Source organism: Acipenser ruthenus, chromosome 39, assembly GCF_902713425.1.
Source record: "Acipenser ruthenus chromosome 39, fAciRut3.2 maternal haplotype, whole genome shotgun sequence".
Lineage (NCBI taxonomy): Eukaryota > Metazoa > Chordata > Actinopteri > Acipenseriformes > Acipenseridae > Acipenser > Acipenser ruthenus.
Window position 1 is genome coordinate 10,447,948 of NC_081227.1, and position 22,063 is coordinate 10,470,010.

At 44.3% G+C, this 22,063-nt stretch overlaps 2 protein-coding genes across 2 annotated transcripts; both read right to left on the reverse strand.

The window, feature by feature from the left end:
- Window positions 1-10,263: 10,263 nt before the first annotated feature.
- Window positions 10,264-14,248, reverse strand: LOC131707362 (NAD(P)(+)--arginine ADP-ribosyltransferase 2-like). Its single transcript, XM_059009891.1, has 4 exons — window positions 14,209-14,248; window positions 13,160-13,276; window positions 12,171-12,828; window positions 10,264-10,300 (listed from the first exon to the last, which is right to left on the reverse strand). Exons 2-4 carry the CDS (start codon window positions 13,244-13,246, stop codon window positions 10,275-10,277), a joined length of 771 nt encoding a protein of 256 aa, XP_058865874.1. The 5' UTR covers window positions 13,247-13,276; window positions 14,209-14,248; the 3' UTR covers window positions 10,264-10,274.
- A 4,536-nt stretch (window positions 14,249-18,784) lies between these two features.
- LOC131707242 (T-cell ecto-ADP-ribosyltransferase 1-like) lies at window positions 18,785-19,441 on the reverse strand. The gene has a single exon (XM_059009515.1). The coding sequence runs from the start codon at window positions 19,439-19,441 to the stop codon at window positions 18,785-18,787; it is 657 nt and encodes a 218-aa protein (XP_058865498.1).
- Window positions 19,442-22,063: the final 2,622 nt, after the last annotated feature.

Consider the following 22,063-nt stretch of genomic DNA (forward strand, 5'->3'; position numbering starts at 1 on the left):
ACTGATAAAAGATAGCGCAAACACAGCAACATGGAAGGGGTGGTACAAAGCCTCCTACAAGCGGTGATGTCTCAGCAAGAGGCAACCCGAGCTCAGCAAGAAGCGACCCGGGTGCAGCAGGAGACCAACCGCATATTTTTGGAGGAGCAAAGAAACACTTCCCAAGCACTGTGACAGGAGGTACATGAGTTGGATCAAAAAATCCTAGCTCTCAGTACCAGAGAACACCCCCACTCCCTACCTATCAGGGCTAACAAGTTCATCCAGAAAATGACAGAACAGGATGATGTGGAGGCGTTTATCAAAACTTTTGAATGCATTGCAGAACGGGAAAAGTGGCCACAGGACCAGTGGGCCGGGATTATAGCTCCGTTCTTAGTGGGAGATGCACAGAAGGCATACTACGATATGGAACCCGAACAAGCAGATGATTTCACCTTGTTAAAAGCAGAGATCTTGGCCCGGTTTGGAGTGACCTCAGCTGTACGAGCCCAGAGGTTTCATGGGTGGGCTTACCAGTTCAACAGAGCACCACGGTCACAAATGTATGACCTCATACATCTTGCCAGGAAATGGCTACAGCCCGAGGAGTGTAGCCCGTCTGCTATTGTGGAACGAGTGGTCATGGACCACTTTCTTCGTGGATTACCCTCCAACATCAGAAGATGGGTCGGACAGGGAGATCCGACCAATGCAAACCAGCTCGTTGCGTTGGTGGAACGATACCTCGCAGCAGGGGACCTTGTGAAACCGATCGGAGCGGACCAGGGCCCCCAGAAGAGAGACACCGCCTATACCGGTAAGACTGTTTCAAGTAAAAGGGGGGCAGAAGGGCAGCGGCATGCTGCGAAGGGACTGGAAAGTAATAATGAAAAAACATTCTGGCCGTCAAAGTCAGAAGGGGGAGCTAGACCAAAATCGGGACTGATACAACCACATATAATTTGTTTTAAATGTCAAGGTCCAGGTCATATTGCTGTAAAATTGTCCATTAAATGTTGAACCCATGCAATGTAATATGGGGGAGGGAGACGGTTATGAGGGACTGTATACATGCACTGTGGTGTCTGTGCTGACAGGGGTCAGGTCGGAGGGAAACCCCTGTTGTAGAATAAACATAGGAGGTAATAATGTTGTAGCTTTGCTTGATTCGGGAAGTATGGTTACATTGGTCTCGACAGGTTTAGTCAGGCCCACACAATTGATTAAGTCTAGGGACCTTGGGATTACCTGTATACATGGTGACACCCAGTCATACCCCAACGCCATGGTACCGTTCGAGACGGCCGTAGGATCTGTGCAATGGCGAGCAGCTGTGGTACCTGTAATGCCATATGAGGTAATCCTGGGGCGAGACTTTCCATTGTTTGAACAACTTTGGAACAAAAAGGGCCTATTGGCTTCGCCCAATAATTCACAGGAGGCTGACATTGAACCTCTGAGTGAAGAATTGGCAATGTTATTACCTAATTTTGAGCCCGACCGGGCCAGTACTGGAACGAAGCCACCAGTAGTTATGGAGGGAAATGAACCGGGACCGGAAGTTCCTGGTCCCTCAGGTACAGGGGATGGCAGCAGAGAGGAGGAGTTTCCAGTACAGGGTGTAAACCCTGATAATTTTGGCACAGCACAATTACGGGACCCTACGTTAGCAAACGCGAGGGAAAAAATAGAAATGATAAATGGTGTATTGGTTAATCCTGCTAGACCAGTATATTTTCCCCATTTTATAAGCCGCAACGAATTGTTATATCGGGTAGCGAAGACAGGGGAGGGGGTTACAGAGCAGCTGTTAGTGCCCCAACCATATAGGAGGACAGTGCTGGATTTAGCACATGGTCATATACTGGGGGGACACCTGGGAGCGGAAAAAACCCAGGAACGAGTGACACGCACATTTTATTGGCCTGGGGTAGTAACAGCAGTAACTAAGCATTGTGCATCCTGCCCTGAGTGTCAAAAAACAGCTCCGTGTAAAACTTTTCGGAGTCCATTAATTCCCCTGCCTATTATAGAAACTCCATTTGAAAGGATTGGAATGGACTTGGTTGGTCCACTCCCAAAATCCACTAGAGGGCACCAACACATTTTGGTGATAGTGGATTATGCCACCCGATATCCCGAAGCTGTGCCACTGAGAAATACGTCGGCTAGGGGTATTGCTAAAGAGCTGATGTTGTTAATCACCCGGGTAGGAATCCCCAAAGAAATTCTTACAGATCAGGGAACCCCATTTATGTCTAAAGTAACCAGAGCATTGTGTGACCTCCTGAACATTAAACAATTGCGGACCTCAGTTTACCACCCTGTGGCAAAGTGCCCCGCCCCTGTGTGCATTTGTGTGTTTTGTGTATGTATGCGTGCGTATGTTAATGTTGGTGTATAGATTGGTACACGGGATATAAACGGGTCTGTGTTTCACGTGTATTTAAATAGTGTATATTTGTATTTAGGCACGAGGAGAGCACAAATCACTTCACGTGCTGGTTAAATGTAATATGTGAGCACGGGGTTGCACAGAATTAATTCACGTGCTGGGATTCAAGTGAATAATTAATTAGTAATTGAATCCCAGCACAATAGTATATATAGACGCACATTTCTTGCACTCAGAGTTAGGTGTTCAGAGAGTGGAGAACGGGTGAGAGAGAAGGAGTAAAATAAGATCGGAAATATAAGTGTTTTGTGTGTACTCACCGTGTTTGTTTGTCTCCGTGCACCGTTTGTGTTTAGTGCGTTTTGTTTGTCTTTTTACTTTGGCGTATAGTGCCGTGTCCCGTGTTTTTGTACTGTTTACAACCCTTTTATTTGTTATTAAACGCTGAGTGCAGCCATTGCACTCAGCTCATCACAACCACTGTCTCTGTATTCTTTCCTGCTTCCGGTCTGACGCCACCCACTCTGGCCGTCTTTGTGACACGTGGTGTCAGAAGTGGGATAGCCGCGCCTCCAAGCGTCAGACCAGGAGGGGTCTGGATTACAAAAAAAAAAAAAAAAAAAAAAAAAGAGCAAGAAGAGGGATGGGGAGAAAGAGCTGCAGGAAGCAGCAGAAGCAGCGGTCACCCCAACCAGCAGTAGCCACCCCACTGCGACCGGGTTCCCCACCGTCCCGAGAAATATGGGACTGGTTGGTGCACCCCGAGGGGAAAATGGAAGGCTGGAGAGACGGCTGCCGGGACCTGGAGGACCTCCTCGGGGGCCTTGAGGACCAAGGCTGGTGCATGGCCTGTGGGGTCCAAGGACACACGGTGGCGATCTGCCCCTTCCAAGGTGAGGAGGAGGAGGAACAGCAGCCCGGGTGTTACTGCTGTGCTGAGCCTGGGCATTCCCGCACCAACTGCCCCTGGTACCCCCTCGGACAGCTACCCCAACGATGCCCCATCTGCGGAGGTGAGCACTTCGTGGCCCACTGCCCTGTCCATCAGGAGAGGGAGGAGCAGGGGTCGCCTCAGTCTCCACCACCAGCAGGGGGAGGTAGACTGCTGCTCCCACCGCCCCAACCACAACTGCAACAGCGGCCAGAGGAGCCAGAGAACCTGTTCCCCTGGTGCACCTGGTGCGGAGAGGTGGATCACCGCTGGAGGGACTGCTCCGAGGTGCCACCGAGCTGGTGCGGGCGATGTGAGGAAGGGGGACATGACTGGTCAGGATGCCCCTATGCCAGCTCGCCAGTGCCCAAGCGGAAGGAGCCCGAACGTCCTACGCCTGAGTGGGAGGAGCCCGAACGTCCTACGCCTGAGTGGGAGGAGCCCGAATGTCCTACGCCTGAGTGGGAGGAGCCCGAATGTCCTACGCCTGAGTGGGAGGAGCCCGAACGTCCTACGCCTGAGTGGGGGGAGCCCGAACGTCCACAGCCCAACAGGGAGGAGTCGGGGCATCCACAGCCCAACAGGGAGGAGTCGGGCGTCCACAGCCCAACAGGGAGGAGTCGGGGCGTCCACAGCCCAACAGGGAGGAGTCGGGGCGTCCACAGCCCAACAGGGAGGAGTCGGGGCGTCCACAGCCCAAAAGGGAGGAGTCGGTGCGTCCACAGCCCAAAGGGAGGCAAGTCGGGGCTTCCACAGCCCTGGGACCCAAGCCACCAGCAGAGGGAAAATGCCTGCTGGTTCAGCCCCAAGAGCCAGAAGGGGAGGAGTTACAGGCTCAACCCCCTGAAAATTTTTGGGGGGGAGAAGGGCAGGATGCTGGTGTCCCCCAGCAGCCTCTCGCTATGCTGCTGAAGGCAGCACGGCGTGCACATGCCCAGCCGCCACAGCAGAGGGAGCCAGCACCGCCAGGAGCAGAGGAGCTGGAGCTGCCTCTACCTCCACCACCTCCAGGAGCAGAGGAGCAGGAGCTGCCTCTGCCTCCACCACCTCCAGGAGCAGAGGAGCAGGAGCTGCCTCTGCCTCCGCCACCACCACCGCAAGGAGCAGAGGAGCAGGAGCTGCCTCTGCCTCCACCACCTCCAGGAGCAGAGGAGCAGGAGCTGCCTCTGCCTCCGCCACCACCACCGCAAGGAGCAGAGGAGCAGGAGCTGCCTCTGCCTCCGCCACCACCACTGCAAGGAGCAGAGGAGCTGGAGCTGCCTCTGCCTCCACCACTGCCAGGAGCAGAGGAGCTGGAGCTGCCTCTGCCTCCACCACCGCCAGGAGCAGAGGAGCTGGAGCTGCCTCTGCCTCCACCACCGCCCGGAGCAGAGGAGCAGGAGCTGCCTCTGCTGCCCGTACCTCCGCAGGGAGTACGGTGGCCGGAGCCCCAGAAAGGGGAGCTGCCGGCCACGAAGAAGGGGGAGGAGGTCTGGAGACCACTATCCCCAGCAGCAGTTTCGCTGCAGGAGTTCTTGTGGCCGGAGCCCCACAGGAGGGAGCTGCCGGCTACGAAGAAGGGGGAGGTCGGGGGACCACCTGCCCCCGCAGCTTTTTCGCTGCAGGACGGGACCAACAGGCTGTCAGCTGTGCCACTACCGGCAGGGGTGCTGACAGCATGGCCAGCCATGGGCCCACTGAAGCCTCCCTTCCCAGCCCGAGACTTTGTCCTGGACTGCTGGGTTTTTAAGGGGGGAGGTGGCCGTTGAGGCCATGTGTGCTGCGCACAAGGGGGGGTATATGTGGCAAAGTGCCCCGCCCCTGTGTGCATTTGTGTGTTTTGTGTATGTATGCGTGCGTATGTTAATGTTGGTGTATAGATTGGTACACGGGATATAAACGGGTCTGTCTTTCACGTGTATTTAAATAGTGTATATTTGTATTTAGGCACGAGGAGAGCACAAATCACTTCACGTGCTGGTTAAATGTAATATGTGAGCACGGGGTTGCACAGAATTAATTCACGTGCTGGGATTCAAGTGAATAATTAATTAGTAATTGAATCCCAGCACAATAGTATATATAGACGCACATTTCTTGCACTCAGAGTTAGGTGTTCAGAGAGTGGAGAACGGGTGAGAGAGAAGGAGTAAAATAAGATCGGAAATATAAGTGTTTTGTGTGTACTCACCGTGTTTGTTTGTCTCCGAGCACCGTTTGTGTTTAGTGCGTTTTGTTTGTCTTTTTACTTTGGCGTATAGTGCCGTGTCCCGTGTTTTTGTACTGTTTACAACCCTTTTATTTGTTATTAAACGCTGAGTGCAGCCATTGCACTCAGCTCATCACAACCACTGTCTCTGTATTCTTTCCTGCTTCCGGTCTGACGCCACCCACTCTGGCCGTCTTTGTGACACACCCACAAACGGACGGGCTTGTGGAAAGATTTAATAAGACTTTAAAATCTATGTTAAAAAAAACCATTGAAACAGATGGAAAGAACTGGGATTGTCTATTACCGTACCTTATGTTTGCTATTCGAGAGGTTCCCCAGGCATCAACAGGATTTTCACCCTTCGAGCTGTTGTATGGGAGACATCCCAGAGGGTTGCTAGATATAGCCAGGGAAACATGGGAACAAGAAAACACCCCCTATAGGAGTGTAATTGAACACATTACTCTGATGCAGGATCGCATCGCAAAAGTGATGCCGATGGTAAGAGAGCACATGAGACTAGCTCAAGAGGCCCAGAAACGATCGTATAATAAGGGAGCGAGAATAAGGGTGTTTCAACCCGGAGACCGGGTACTGGTTTTAGTACCGACGGTCGAATGTAAATTCCTGGCAAAATGGCATGGACCTTATGAAATCCTCGAAAAAGTCGGGGAGGTAAATTACAAGGTTAGCCAGCCAGGGAGACGAAAACCGGTTCAGATTTACCACGTAAACTTGCTGAAACTATGGAAAGACAGAGAGGTCTTGGTTTCCCTGGAGACAGCCAATCCAGTGCAAACTCAGCCAGGCGGAGCCCAGGTAAAGATATCTGACACCCTGTCTGTCCACCAGCAGCAGGAAGTTAGAGAGTTCCTGAATAGAAACAGACAGGTGTTTGCAGAGTCTCCCAGGCGCACTAACGTGATATTCCATGACATCATCACAGAGCCGGGAAAACGAGTTAATTTAAAGCCCTATCGGGTACCAGAGGCCAGAAGGAAGGCTATACAGGAGGAGGTAGAAAAAATGCTAAAAATGGGAGTCATTGAAGAGTCGCAAAGTGAATGGTCAAGCCCCATAGTTTTGGTACCAAAACCAAATGGTACTTTACGGTTCTGTAACGATTATCGCAAGTTAAATAATATTTCTAAATTTGACGCCTACCCAATGCCACGGGTAGACGAATTAATTGATCGACTGGGCAGCGCCCGTTACCTGACAACTCTGGACCTAACTAAAGGGTATTGGCAGGTCCCCCTAACTCAGAAAGCCAAAGAAAAAACTGCGTTTGCAACCCCAGACGGATTGTTTCAGTACACAGTACTACCGTTTGGATTACATGGGGCCCCCGCAACATTCCAGCGAATGATGGATCGGATCCTTAGACCACATAAGGAATATGCGGCGGCATATATTGACGACGTGGTCATACATAGTGAAGACTGGGGGTCTCACTTAAAAAAAGTACAGGCAGTATTAACCGCAATTAGACAGGCGGGGCTGGTGGCAAACCCAGAGAAATGCACGATTGGGCTGGAAGAAGCCAGATACTTGGGATATGTGATAGGTCGGGGGGTAGTGAAACCCCAAATAGACAAAGTGGAAGCAATCAAACGATGGCCACAACCAATAAATAAAAAACAGGTGAAAGCGTTCATTGGCCTGACCAGCTATTATAGGAGATTTATTTCTAACTTTGCCACGATGGCTGCTCCCCTGACAGAGCTCACTAAAGCCAAGGGGCCCGTGATGATCAAATGGTCAAACGAGGCTGAGGCGGCATTTCAGAGTTTAAAGAATGCACTGTGTGCATACCCGGTATTGGTAACGCCTGATTTTTCCGCTGAATTCCTTGTCCAAACAGATGCATCTGATGTGGGGTTGGGAGCAGTCCTCTCCCAGCAGATACAGGGGGAGGAACACCCCATTCTATTCCTTAGCCGTAAATTGTCACCATCTGAAAAGAACTATGCTATCGTAGAGAAGGAATGTCTAGCAATAAAATGGGCCTTGAATGCATTAAAATATTACTTATTGGGCAGGAAATTCACACTGGTGACAGACCATGCACCTCTGACATGGATGCATCAAAATAAAGAGCGCAATGCGCGTGTCACCAGGTGGTTTTTAGAATTGCAACCATTTAATTACCAGATTGAACATCGAGCCGGTAGCAAACAAGGGAATGCTGACGGACTCTCGAGGGTACATTGCATGGTATCCACAGACGCTCGATCCGATGGATCGAAGCTGGGGAGGTGGATATGTGACCATAGACGTGGGCTGGTCACGAATGGTAAATATGTGGGTCCTAGCATATTAGGGTATACAGGACCGGGGCACTGGAAAGTGCCGGATTGAGCAGGGAAAGACTACATCTCCCAAGAGACAATAGGGCAATAGTTAATAGGGCCTACAAAAATGGCAGCCACCAAAGAAACTACAAGGACCAGGGGTACAAGGGTTTAATTGAAATGTAAACCAGGACAGCTGCAGGTGGTTAAGATGTGTTAGTTTTGTAAGTGGCTGGACTGATTTACAATAAAAGGAAATTATCTCCTTTGTTCAGGGTCGAGCTGGGGGAGGCTTATGGTGGTTGCGGTTAGACTGTGTGGAGAAAGGAGAAATTAAGGAAAAGACAAAAAGAAATCCGGTGCAACAAGTTTAAAACTGGTAAGTAGCTTAGCTACCCAGTGAATAAGATATTTAAAGGGGGGGGGGAGTCAGATCTCCAAACTGAGTTAGATATTGTTTAGTTTTGTTTTGTTTTATTTTGTTTGCTGTAAATAAATATACAGGCACCGTACTGTTTTATTTCATTTCTGTGGTCCTGTGATTCTGTCTTACACCAAAGGAGACAGTGAAGACGGTCCTGCAAGTGACAGACTTACCCCGGTGTGTCACTATATATATATATATATATATATATATATATATATATATATATATATATATATATATATATAATATATATATATATATATATATATATATATATATATATATATATATATATATATATATATATATATATCAAAATAAATATAAATTAGGGCTTCTAGTTTTTAGTTTTTATTTTTGATAATCACCCTGTGACGACATCCCTTTAAACATGTTTTCATATGTTAATCAAACTCTAATTACCAAAATAACTAGTTTCTTTTTACCCTCATATACATCTTGATTGATGTAACAAATGACATTGTGCAGCATTGATCTCTCCTGATGCATTTCGTTCTGGCTTCAGTCTAATTATTGCCTAATTCAGCCTTGCAGCTTGTTGTTTTCTAGGCATCTTTAATCGTCAAATACCTTTGAATCAATTGAAAAGTCATTCAATCAATTCCTTTATTAAGGGGGCCTGGGTAAAACAAAACCAGGAGGGTCTGTCTGTGGCACTCCAGAGCCAGGGGGTGATTTGAATTCCTCTTCAATCGCCCCTGCCCTGCCCCGTCCTGAATATGCAAAACTACAGACCCGTCTCTTTGGTGTATTTCATTATCGGAGCTATAACATAGGAGAAAAGAAAGAAACCTGCAGTTAATGCTTATTTGAATACTAATACAAAGTGTGTATGAATATTGAAGAGATTAGTAAATGGATGATTGTACCATTGCCGATAGTAAAATTGGTTTCAATTGCAGGTATTTTCTGTGAAACAGCTCATTTTAATAACTGCAGCATTTTAAATAAAAGTCCTATTTTTTTATTTTTTTTTAATAATGTAAGAAAAATTGAGTGTACTGCAGTCTCATTGAAACTGCTGTGCGATAGGAGTCTCATTGAAACTGCTGTGTAATGGGGAATCTCATTGAAACTGCTGTGTAATGGGGAATCTCATTGAAACTGCTGAGTAATAGGAGTATCATTGAAACTGCTATGTAATGGAGAGTCTCATTGAAACTGCAGTGTAATAGGGAGTCTCATTGAATGTTATGTAATGGGCAGACTCATTGAAGCTGCTGTGCAATAGGGAGTCTCATTGAAACTGCTGTGCGATAGGAGTCTTATTGAAACTGCTGTGTAATAGGAGTCTCATTGAAACTGCTGTGAAATGGGGAGTCTCATTGAAACTGCTGTGTAATGGGGAGTCTCATTGAAACTGCTGTGTAATGGGGAGTCTCTTTGAATCTGCTGTGTAATGGGGAGTCTCATTGAAACTGCTGTGTAATGGGGAGTCTCATTGAATGTTATGTAATGGGCAGTCTCATTGAAGCTGCTGTGCAATAGGAGTTTTATTGAAACTGCTGTGCGACGGGAGTATCATTGAAACTGCTATGTAATGGAGAGTCTCATTGAAACTGCTGTGCAATAGGAGTCATATTCCCACCCGTGAAGTGCATGAATGCCAGATCATGCTCTATAGTTAAAGTAATAACTCCACACAGACGCACAAGTGATTTTTGAATGATGCTCAAAAAGCTGTTTTATTGCAGAAAGAAAACGAAAGAAAGACCACATCAAAAGCCACGGAGAGAGAGAGAGACTCCATACAATGCTTTTTCTTTTTTTTTTTTACATTTCATGTTCTGAACATTCAAACACGGACCCTCTATTTCTGAATGTAGCTTTGGTCGTATAAAAGCTGCCAAGTCTTTGACTTAAAAAAACAACTAAAAAAACAAGTCAATTTGTGTCTCTCCATCTGTTTGAAATGGTTTATACAGCGCACAGCAAATGGCCCACAATGAATGAATTTAGATTGAATATCTGTATTGCGCAGCCTGCGTTGGTCACATGACTTATGTCACGTGACTGTAGACTCAACTCTGACATCACCCGTGTGTCTTTCCTTTATGCACTGCAATGAAAAAGAGAAATAAATGACAAGTGGGTAGCAATGTGAATCACAGACTATATTCATGCAAAAACTGTTCATGTAACGCTAAGCTTTCTCAAACAAAACCTGCAAAACTAATGCAATTACTAGTTACCATTTTTGTTTTATTTGGAATCAGCAATTATTTTAACCACGTTTTCTCCCCAATTTGGAATGCCCAATTACTTTAAAAGAGCCTGTCTGACCACTGCAACCTCCCCCCCTCCACTCCCCCTGCAGTGACTCAGCTTGAAGAGACAAAGACAGACAAGTATGGCAAGCCGTTTTAACATTTAATCCTCAATTGCTGATATCAAGAATGGTATTATTGATATCACGAATGGCATTTCTGATATCAAGAATTGTGTTATTGATATCACGAATGGCATTTCTGATATCAAGAATTGTGTTATTGATATCAAGAATGGCATTTCTGATATCAAGAATTGTGTTATTGATATCAAGAATGGTATTTCTGATATCAGTAATGTAATCGTTTTCTTGATGTCAAAAATAGAATTGTTTATTGGAAATACAATTGTTGATATCAAAATAAAAGGTACTATTTTTGATATACACAATTGTATTTCCGATATCAGCAGTTCTAATTTTGATATCAACAATTCTATTTTTGATATCCACAATTGTATTTCCAATATCAATAATTCTATTTTTGATATCAAAAAATAACATTGAGAATTGTTGATATCAAAAATAGAATTGCTGATATCAGCAATACATTACTGATATCACTATTAAAATTGCTGATATCAGCAATTGAGGATTAGATGTTAAAACGGCTTGCCATAGACAAGCGCACTCAAGCTTCAGTCCTCCGAAACAACAACGTGCTTCAAGCTGTCAAGTCGAGCTGCCTGCTTTCTTTCACACTGCAAGCCAGCTGTGAAGCCAATCGAGCAATCTAAGAAACCGCTGTCACTGTAATGACCTACTGCCCAGTTTGTAATGTACCTGGCGTAGGTAGGTTGTTTTTCCACATCGCTCTCTGTCTGGAAATTATTATTATTATTATTATTATATAAATTGGTTTACTTATTGTACATATCGTTATTATAGTGTTTGTATACTGTGATATGTGGAGGGAAAGCTTTGTTTTTAGTCTTTATTTTTTATTATTGTTCTCGAATCTATTTAGAAAATAAAACCGTAACGCAAATAAATACCAATGTATATAGAATACAATAATTATGTTTATTGGTAAATGTTCTCATGTAAAAATGGAAAATTACAATGAGAAAACATTTAAAAAGTATATTTATAAATCAACCTCTAGCGGTATGATGCGCGTGCAGTTCACATTTGAATGTGTGTGTGTGTGTGAATGAACACTGTATAAAGTAATAACCGTTATTCTTTATGGATGTATATATTGTTTTATATTATTATTTTTGTCTAGCAAATTAATTGTTTTCCTTTGATCCTTTGACGTATGTAGGTGTGGTATTGAAGGAGGGCCACTTAATTCATCCTTTTCTTCTTTACTTTTGCCTTGAAACAGACAGGCCGTATGATACGGTAGACTCAATAAACAGCTGCTGGTGAATGACTAATCCAGGACTGATTCTTTAAAAAAATAAAAATAAATTACACAAAGCAAAATAAGGCCAGCTACACTTGGTCAATTTGCCACCCCCTGGGACCTCCTAGCTTCAGCTGGCAATGGCATAGCCCCGGATTCGAACCAGCGATCTCCTATAGGGCGCATCCTGCACTCCAGCAGATTGCCTTTACTGGATATGCCACTTGGAAGTCTGCAATCAAGAGTTAAAGGTCAAACTAAACTTCCTGCGTTTTTGAGCCAGATGGCCTGCCGCAACATCTCTCTCCTTACCTGCCAGACAGTTGTAAATGCTTGTGGTTTTTGGCAGTGGTGTCAGTCTGATTTGATTCCCGTTGACGTCCTCCACTCGGAACCTCTCGAATGGCGGCACCAGCACCTCGTCTTCAGTTGGGAACATCGAATAACTTTGAATCGATGCGCCCTGGCATGTGCGCATGTGGAAAATTGTTCCGGATCCAAAATTCATGGCTTTTTGTAGGCTTCGTGAAGTGGAGGTGAACTGGCCGAAGCGGACAGTTTTACCCTTGCCCACGCTTGTGGGCTTGGAAACGCCCCTGTAGACATGATAACAGTTTTTAAATTTGGTTTTCAGCATCTTCAGGGCATCGGTTAAGTAAAAATGCAGCGCCTTGAAAGGGAAAGCCTTGTAGTTCTTTCCGCCTCCGTTTCTGACCGCTGTGTTGAAGTCACTGTAAACGCCTGGCATTGTGTAAGCGTAGATGGCAGTGGCTTGTTCTAGAGTCAGATATCCCAGAGATTTGGATTTCATTGCCGATTTTGCGTTGGACCAGGCGGAATTAAATTTTGGGTTCTGTTTCAGTTCTCTAGGCAGGTAAACCTTTTGAACTTTTTGTAACATTTCGTTTCTGCAGCCTTTATATTGATCATCCAGGGAATGTTTTGAGAAGTCCATCGGTATTGGAGAATTCTGAAAATAGGAAAAACAAAATGGCCGCCGTTCATGGACAGCAGATTTTGTGCAGTTGTGCAGTTTTGTGTAGATTTTGTGCAGTTGCATAAATCATGACGATGTGATCACAAAATATACTTGAAATCTCCCAACCTAAACAATTTTAAAACATTTCCAATTAAGCAAATTGTTTTAGTTCAATTTAAGGGCTCAATGAAGTAAACTCCTCGGTTGGAACAAAACCCAGCAGAGACACAGACAGACACACAGACAGACACACAGACAGACAGACAGACAGACAGACAGACGGGGGGAAGGGGGTCCCTAGGAAGGGAAATTACAAACTTACTTGTTTAGGGGCCACAAACCACTGAGGGGCCACAAACTGAGCGGCCAATAGGAGAAGGAAGCAGAATTTCAAGAGAGATGGAGCCATCTTCTTCACTGTCCTGTTAGTTTAGATACTCTTAGAAAAAACAAATGTATATATATATATATATATATATATATATATATATATATATATATATATATATATATATACACACTGCTGTGCAAGAGTCTTAGAAAATATTCAGGAGTTATAATAGATATGGCAGTTGTCAGCATCAATAATTTACTCAAAGGCTCCACTAGTTTTTTCTACTATTATAACAACTTTGACGGTTAGTTTGGGTGAGAAGAAACCAAACCTGTCAACCCCCATCCATCCATCCATACATTATCTTTAACCGCTTCATCCTGTGATCACAACAACTCAAAGCAAACTACACATGAGCAGCAGCAGCTAACATGAAGTGCTGCAGAAACCGTGCAAACAAGGATGAACAACACTGAAGAGAACATCCAGCTTCACTCTTTACAACCAGCACTATTCCCGCATGCTTTGTACTAGGCTCATCATTTAACATACAACTTCTTGGCAGTTTGTGCTATTTTCACATACAGTATACCAATAGAAAGTCGTTTAAAAATCCTTTAAATTGATGTGAGGAACAGCAAGGATCAGATAAACGATGCAAAGAGTAGAAACAGGCAAAGAAAGATGTCTAAGTTAACCTAATGTCTAAGACTTTTGCAGAGCATTAAATTATCCATTTCTTAACATCTGGAAGAATTTCACTGTGATCAATCAGGTTGTGATTTTGTTAAATGAAATCATTTGGAGATCATTTGAAACAAAAAAAGCTCTTTTTGTATGCGTTGTATTTGAATCGCAGCTAACTGTGCCTGCGTTTATTAGTTCATACACAGTCCTGCTGCCTGTTCAGGGAGTTTTCAGGTTTAACCCTGAATGCAGATCCAATTAAACTGGGTGAAACCCTAAAATCAGACCCCTGAATTAAAACCAATAGAAACTTTGTAGGATGTCTCTGTGGAGTTTGGAATTGCACTTACCTGTCAATTGTAATGAGTCCAGCAGCCTGTCTCTTCAAACACTCAAGGGGTGAGTTGAATTCCTCTTCAATCGCCCCCACCCCGCCCCGTCCTGAATATGCAAAACTACAGACCCATCTCTTTGGTGTATTTCATTATCGGAGCTGTAACATAGGAGTAAAGAAAGAAACCTGCAGTTAATGCTTATTTGAATACTGATACAAAGTGTGTATAAATACTGAAGAGATTAGTAAATGGATGATTGTACCATTGCCGATAGTAAAATTGGTTTCAATTGCAGAACAATAATACAATGGGTTCTGAATCATCCCAATGTTACTTTGTTGTCAGTTTACAAATCGGAATGAAGAAACGGAAAGCAATCGCGACATTTTAATAACTGCAGCATTTTAAATAACAGTCCTTTTTTTAATAATTGGGTTTAAGAATAACTGAGTGTACTGCTGTGCAATAGGGAGTCTCATTGAAACTGCTGTGCAATAGGAGTCTCATTGAAACTGCTGTGAAATAGGAGTCTCATTGAAACTACTGTGAAATATGAGTCTCATTGAAACTGCTGTGCAATAGGAGTCTCATTGAAACTGCTGTGAAATGAGTCTCATTGAAACTGCTGTGCAATAGGGAGACTCGTTGAAACTGCTGTGCAATAGGAGTCATATTCCCACCCGTGAAGTGCATGAATGCCAGATTATGCTCTATAGTTAAAGTAATAACTCCACACAGACGCACAAGTGATTTTTGAATGATGCTCAAAAAGCTGTTTTATTGCAGAAAGAAAACGAAAGAAAGACCACATCAAAAGCCACGGAGAGAGAGAGACTCCATACAATGCTTTTTCTTTTTTTTTTTACATTTCATGTTCTGAACATTCAAACACGGACCCTCTATTTCTGAATGTAGCTTTGCTCTTATAAAAGCTGCCAAGTCTTTGACTTAAAAAACAACAAAAAAACAAGTCAATTTGTGTCTCTCCATCTGTTTGAAATGGTTTATACAGCGCACAGCAAATGGCCCACAATGAATGAATTTAGATTGAATATCTGTATTGTGCAGCCTGCGTTGGTCACATGACTCGTGTCACGTGACTGTAGACTCAACTCTGACATCACCCGTGTGTCTTTCCTTTATGCACTGCAATGAAAAAGAGAAATAAATGACAAGTGGGTAGCAATGTGAAACACAGACTATATTCATGCAAAAACTGTTCAAGTAACGCTAAGCTTTCTCAAACAAAACCTGCAAAACTAATGCAATTACTAGTTACCATTTTTGTTTTATTTGGAATCAGCAATTATTTTACCCCTGTTTTCTCCCCAATTTGGAATGCCCAATTGTTTTAAGACCGTGTCTCATCACTGCTGCTGCTGCTGCAACTCCCTGGCAGTGACTCGGGAGAGGCAAAGACAAGAACCCTCAAGCTTTAGTCCTCCGAAACGTGCTTCAAGCTGTCAATCCACCCGCTTTCTTTCTTTCACACTGCAAGCCCCACACAGTGAAGCCAACCAGACCTATCACGCCTTCAGAGGACTAACGCAGATCCAGTGACAAGAAGAGAGCCAGCTCGCAGACAGACACCTGGTCGCCACAGGAGTCACTGGTGCGCCGCAGTGTAGAGACAGGGATTACCCATCCGACTTCAGCACTCCCCATCTGGGCAATTCTTGGACAATTTTGCGTCGCCCCCTGGAAAGTCCCAGGCACAGCCAGCGATGGCATAGCCCGTATTCAAATCAGCGATTTCCAGGCTATAGCTCCTACACACACTGACACACACATATGCTCAACACAGCCAACTATCTCTCCTTACCTGCCAGACAGTTATAAATGCTTTTGGTTTTTGGCAGTGGTTTCAGGTTGATTTGATTCCCGTTGACGGCCACCACTTGGAACCTCTCGAATGGCGGCACCAGGACCTCTTCGTTTTTAATGAACCACGAATAATCGTCGATCGATGTGCCTCGGCAGGTTTTCATATCAAACACAGTTTCCGTCCCGTAACCTGTTGCAACCTTTAGGCTTCGTGAAGTGGAGGTGAACTGGCCGAAGCGGATGATTTGACCCAAACTCACTTTTGTGGGCTTGGAAACGCCCCTGTAGACATTATAACAGTTTTTAAATTTGGTTTTCAGCTTCTTCAGGGCATCGGTTAAGTAAAAATGCAGCGCCTTGAACGGGAACGCCTTGTAATTCTTACCGCCGCCGTTTCTGACCGCTGTGTTGAAGTCGGTGTAAATGTGTTTGGTGGAGTAAGCGTAGACAGCCGTGGCTTGTTCTGGTGTCAGGCCTTTGAGAAGTTTGTTTTTCATTGCCATTTTAGCCATAGACAAACCTTTCTAAAGTTCTCGCTGTTTTTCAATTCTTTCTTCAGGTAAACATTTCACACTTTTTGGAACATTTGCTGTCTGCAACCTTTATATTCATTATCCAGGGATTGTTTTGCAAAGTCCATCGGTTTTGGAGAATTCTTTTTTTTTTTTGATAATCACCCTGTGACGACATCCCTTTAAACATGTTTTCATATGTTAATCAAACTCTAATTACCAAAATAAATAGTTTCTTTTTACCCTCATATACATCTTGATTGATTTAACAAACGACATTGTGCAGCATTGATCTCTCCTGATTCATTTCGTTCTGGCTTCAGTCTAATTATTGCCTAATTCAGCCTTGCAGCTTGTTGTTTTCTAGGCATCTTTAATCGTCAAATACCTTTGAATCAATTGAAAAGTCATTCAATCAATTCCTTTATTAAGGGGGCCTGGGTAAAACAAAACCAGGAGGGTCTGTCTGTGGCACTCCAGAGCCAGGGGGTGATTTGAATTCCTCTTCAATCACCCCTGCCCTGCCCCGTCCCGAATATGCAAAACTACAGACCCATCTCTTTGGTGTATTTCATTATCGGAGCTATAACATAGGAGAAAAGAAAGAAACCTGCAGTTAATGCTTATTTGAATACTAATACAAAGTGTGTATGAATATTGAAGAGATTAGTAAATGGATGATTGTACCATTGCCGATAGTAAAATTGGTTTCAATTGCAGGTATTTTCTGTGAAACAGCTCATTTTAATAACTGCAGCATTTTAAATAAAAGTCCTATTTTTTTATTTTTTTTTAATAATGTAAGAAGAATTGAGTGTACTGCAGTCTCATTGAAACTGCTGTGCGATAGGAGTCTCATTGAAACTGCTGTGCGATAGGAGTCTCATTGAAACTGCTGTGCGATAGGAGTCTCATTGAAACTGCTGTGTAATGGGGAGTCTCATTGAAACTGCTGTGTAATGGGGAGTCTCATTGAATGTTATGTAATGGGCAGACTCATTGAAGCTGCTGTGCAATAGGGAGTCTCATTGAAGCTGCTGTGCATTAGGAGTTTTATTGAAACTGCTGTGCGATGGGAGTATCATTGAAACTGCTATGTAATGGAGAGTCTCATTGAAACTGCTGTGCAATAGGAGTCATATTCCCACCCCTGAAGTGCATGAATGCCAGATCATGCTCTATAGTTAAAGTAATAACTCCACACAGACGCACAAGTGATTTTTGAATGATGCTCAAAAAGCTGTTTTATTGCAGAAAGAAAACGAAAGAAAGACCACATCAAAAGCAACGGAGAGAGAGAGAGAGACTCCATACAATGCATTTTCTTTTTTTTTTTACATTTCATGTTCTGAACATTCAAACACGGACCCTCTATTTCTGAATGTAGCTTTGCTCTTATAAAAGCTGCCAAGTCTTTGACTTAAAGACTTGTGTCTCTCCATCTGTTTGAAATGGTTTATACAGCGCACAGCAAATGGCCCACAATGAATGAATTTAGATTGAATATCTGTATTGTTCAGCCTGCGTTGGTCACATGACTCGTGTCACATGACTGTAGACTCAACTCTGACATCACCCGTGTGTCTTTCCTTTATGCACTGCAATGAAAAAGAGAAATAAATGACAAGTGGGTAGCAATGTGAAACACAGACTATATTCATGCAAAAACTGTTCAAGTAACGCTAAGCTTTCTCAAACAAAACCTGCAAAACTAATGCAATTACTAGTTACCATTTTTGTTTTATTTGGAATCAGCGATTATTTTACCCCTGTTTTCTCCCCAATTTGGAATGCCCAATTGTTTTAAGACCGTGTCTCATCACTGCTGCTGCTGCTGCAACCCCCTGGCAGTGACTCGGGAGAGGCAAAGAGCCCTCAAGCTTTAGTCCTCCGAAACGTGCTTCAAGCTGTCAATCCACCCGCTTTCTTTCTTTCACACTGCAAGCCCCACACAGTGAAGCCAACCAGACCTATCACGCCTTCAGAGGACTAACGCAGATCCAGTGACAAGAAGAGAGCCAGCTCGCAGACAGACACCTGGTCGCCACAGGAGTCACTGGTGCGCCGCAGTGTAGAGACAGGGATTACCCAGCCGACTTCAGCACTCCCCATCTGGGCAACGCTTGGACAATTTTGCGTCGCCCCCTGGAAAGTCCCAGCCACAGCCAGCGATGGCATAGCCCGTATTCAAATCAGCGATTTCCAGGCTATAGCTCCTACACACACTGACACACACATATGCTCAACACAGCCAACTATCTCTCCTTACCTGCCAGACAGTTATAAATGCTTTTGGTTTTTGGCAGTGGTTTCAGGTTGATTTGATTCCCGTTGACGGCCACCACTTGGAACCTCTCGAATGGCGGCACCAGGACCTCTTCGTTTTTAATGAACCACGAATAATCGTCGATCGATGTGCCTTGGCAGGTTTTCATAACAAACACAGTTGCCGTCCCGTAACCTGTTGCAACCTTTAGGCTTTGTGAAGTGGAGGTGAACTGACCGAAGCGGATGATTTGACCCAAGCTCACTTTTGTGGGCTTGGAAACGCCCCTGTACACATGATAACAGTTTTTAAATTTGGTTTTCAGCTTCTTCAGGGCATCGGTTAAATAAAAATGCAGCGCCTTGAACGGGAACGCCTTGTAATTCTTTCCGCCTCCGTTTCTGACCGCTGTGTTGAAGTCGGTGTAAATGTGTTTGGTGGAGTAAGCGTAGACAGCCGTGGCTTGTTCTGGCGTCAGGCCTTTGAGAGGTTTGTTTTTCATTGCAATTTTAGCCATAGACCAAGCCTTTCTAAAGTTCTCGCTGTTTTTCAATTCTTTCTTCAGGTAAACTTCTCGCACTTTTTGTAACATTTTGTCTCTGCAGCCTTCATATTGATCATCTAGGGACTGTTTTGCGAAGTCCATCACTATTGGAGAATTCTGAAAATAGAAAAACAAAATGGCCGCCACTCTTGGACAGTACATTTTGACCAGTGGAAAAAGTCATAATGATCACACAAAATCTCCTACTTGCATAAACAGACATGTTTTTTTTTTTTTTTTGAATCAGCAATTATTTCACCGCCAGCTTTCTGTCACACTGCAAGCCCCACACAGTGAAGCCAACCAGACCTGTTGCGCTGTCGGAGGACTAACGCAGATCTGGTGTCAACAAGATCTTTTTAAACTTTAGCTCTTCAAGTTTAACTACTGAGTCCATGAACTGATCTCAGGGGGAAGTACTCCAGGATCAGGTTTGAGAACCACTGCTGTAGCATGTCTCTGCGGAGTTTGGAATGGCTCATCACAAAACATTTAACAACATCAATCGCTTGTGTGTACTAATGGTACTAATGCATCTCTTTATTGTTTAAACCACTTGAGAAGCGTGTCTTCTAATTCGAAGTGCGCACCTGTTTACAGGCAGGTGCACATACTGAAGAATCAATCACTGACAGGATTTTCTCCCGACTTTTCCATATCATATTCACAGTGCTTTTTGACAACCCCAGTTTACTACATAATTGTGCCTGCTTTCGTCCCTTTTTGATTTCACTGATAATGTAGAGTTTATCCTTGAGTGAGATTGACACTCGTTTAGCTCTCGTCATGTTAATACAGTACATGAACTGTAATCAAGAGCAACGCTCAAACAGCAAGCACGTAATATCCGCCGCACAGGCGTGCTGCGTGCCATCGTGGTGCGTGCGTAATAACAGCAAGCATGTACCATAAGAGTATGCAATAAACAAGCTTTTTAAAAAGGATTCAATACGATATTTATTTGGGCCCACGATACAGGTACATTATATCAGAGTGTACGTTATATACCAGGTATATATATATATATATTGTACTTGCTCTTAGTTAAACTGGCTCTTAATTTAGGACTGAAGACAGTTCCTGTTTGTACTGTATTGTGTTATTAAGCTATTCTTTTTTAAAGGGAAATTACAAACTTACCGGTTTAGGGGCCTGAGGGGCCACACAGACAGACAGACAGACAGACAGACAGACAGACAGACAGACACACAGACGGGGGGAAGGGGGTCCCTAGGAAGGGAAATTACAAACTTACTTGTTTAGGGGCCACAAACCACTGAGGGGCCACAAACTGAGCGGCCAATAGGAGAAGGAAGCAGAATTTCAAGAGAGATGGAGCCATCTTCTTCACTGTCCTGTTAGTTTAGATACTCTTAGGAACATGTATATAGTGACCATATGTATTGATTTTAGAAGAAAGAAAGAAAGAAAGACAAAGAAAGAAAAAGAAGGAAGGAAAGCAAGCAGGGCTGTCGCTCAATCAAAATATATGGGCTTTACTTGATTAACTGGTAGATTAATCAGTGCACAAAGGAAGAAAAGAGAAAGCAAGAATAACAGAAAGAAAGAGAAAACAGGCAAGGAATAAAAGAAAGAACTAAAAAAATAAAGAATGAATATATGTAGGGCTTGATGTTTTGAGTGTTTATTTTACATCTCTCTCTCCCTTTTAAACCTGTAATCAATAGTTGTTTTTAAGCCTTGAAATGATCAAATGCACTGTAAATGACTGCATGCTGTGAAATGCACTGTAAATGACTGCATGCTGTTAACCTCTGCTGCTTACATGTGATGGTGAACTGTTTTTAGTCCTTGAGCCCTTCATATATATATATATATATATATATATATATATATATATATATATATATATATATATATATGATTCAATATGTTTCCTATTCATTTAGAGTGTGGAACCCTGTAATGCTAAAAATGAATTAAAAAATTAAAAAATAATCAGCTACTTTAGTTGTATATGGACATCACAATAGTGATCAAAAATAAAAACAGAAAACTTCAAGCCCCGTATTTTGTAAGACTGTGTGGAGTAAACCCAACAACCCCCCGCCTGCATGCCTGCCTGCCTGCCTCCCTGCCTCCCTGCCTGCCTGCCTCCCCGCCTGCCTGCCTGCCTGCCTCCCTGCCTCCCCGCCTGCCTCCCCGCCTGCCTGCCTGCCTGCCTCCCTGCCTCCCTGCCTGCCTCCCTGCCTGCCTCCCCGCCTGCCTGCCTGCCTGCCTGCCTGTCTGCCTGTCTGCCTCCCTGCCTGCCTGCCTGCCTGCCTGCCTGCCTCCCTGCCTGCCTGCCTCCCTGCCTCCCTGCCTGCCTGCCTCCCTGCCTCCCTGCCTGCCTGCCTCCCTGCCTCCCTGCCTGCCTGCCTTCATGCCTGCCTGCCTCCCTGCCTGCATGCCTGCCTGCCTGCCTGCCTGCCTTCCCTCCTGCCCTGCAGGTTTATGTTTAAACCACTGAGCTGCTCTGAATTACTTCACTGAACTCATAATTTCCTAATCTGAGTTTTTGAATTATTTTAAACACTTGGGAGAGATTTCAAGGTAAGTATAAAAAAAAATGTATGAGGAACTTAAATGATCCAACTTTTTATAAAGCAATGCCAGCGGTGCCCAGCCCTGGTCCTGGAGGGCCAGCGGTACTCAGCCCTGGTCCTGGAGGGCCAGCGGTGCCCAGCCCTGGCTTTTCTTGTAACTGTGTCCTAAATTACTTAA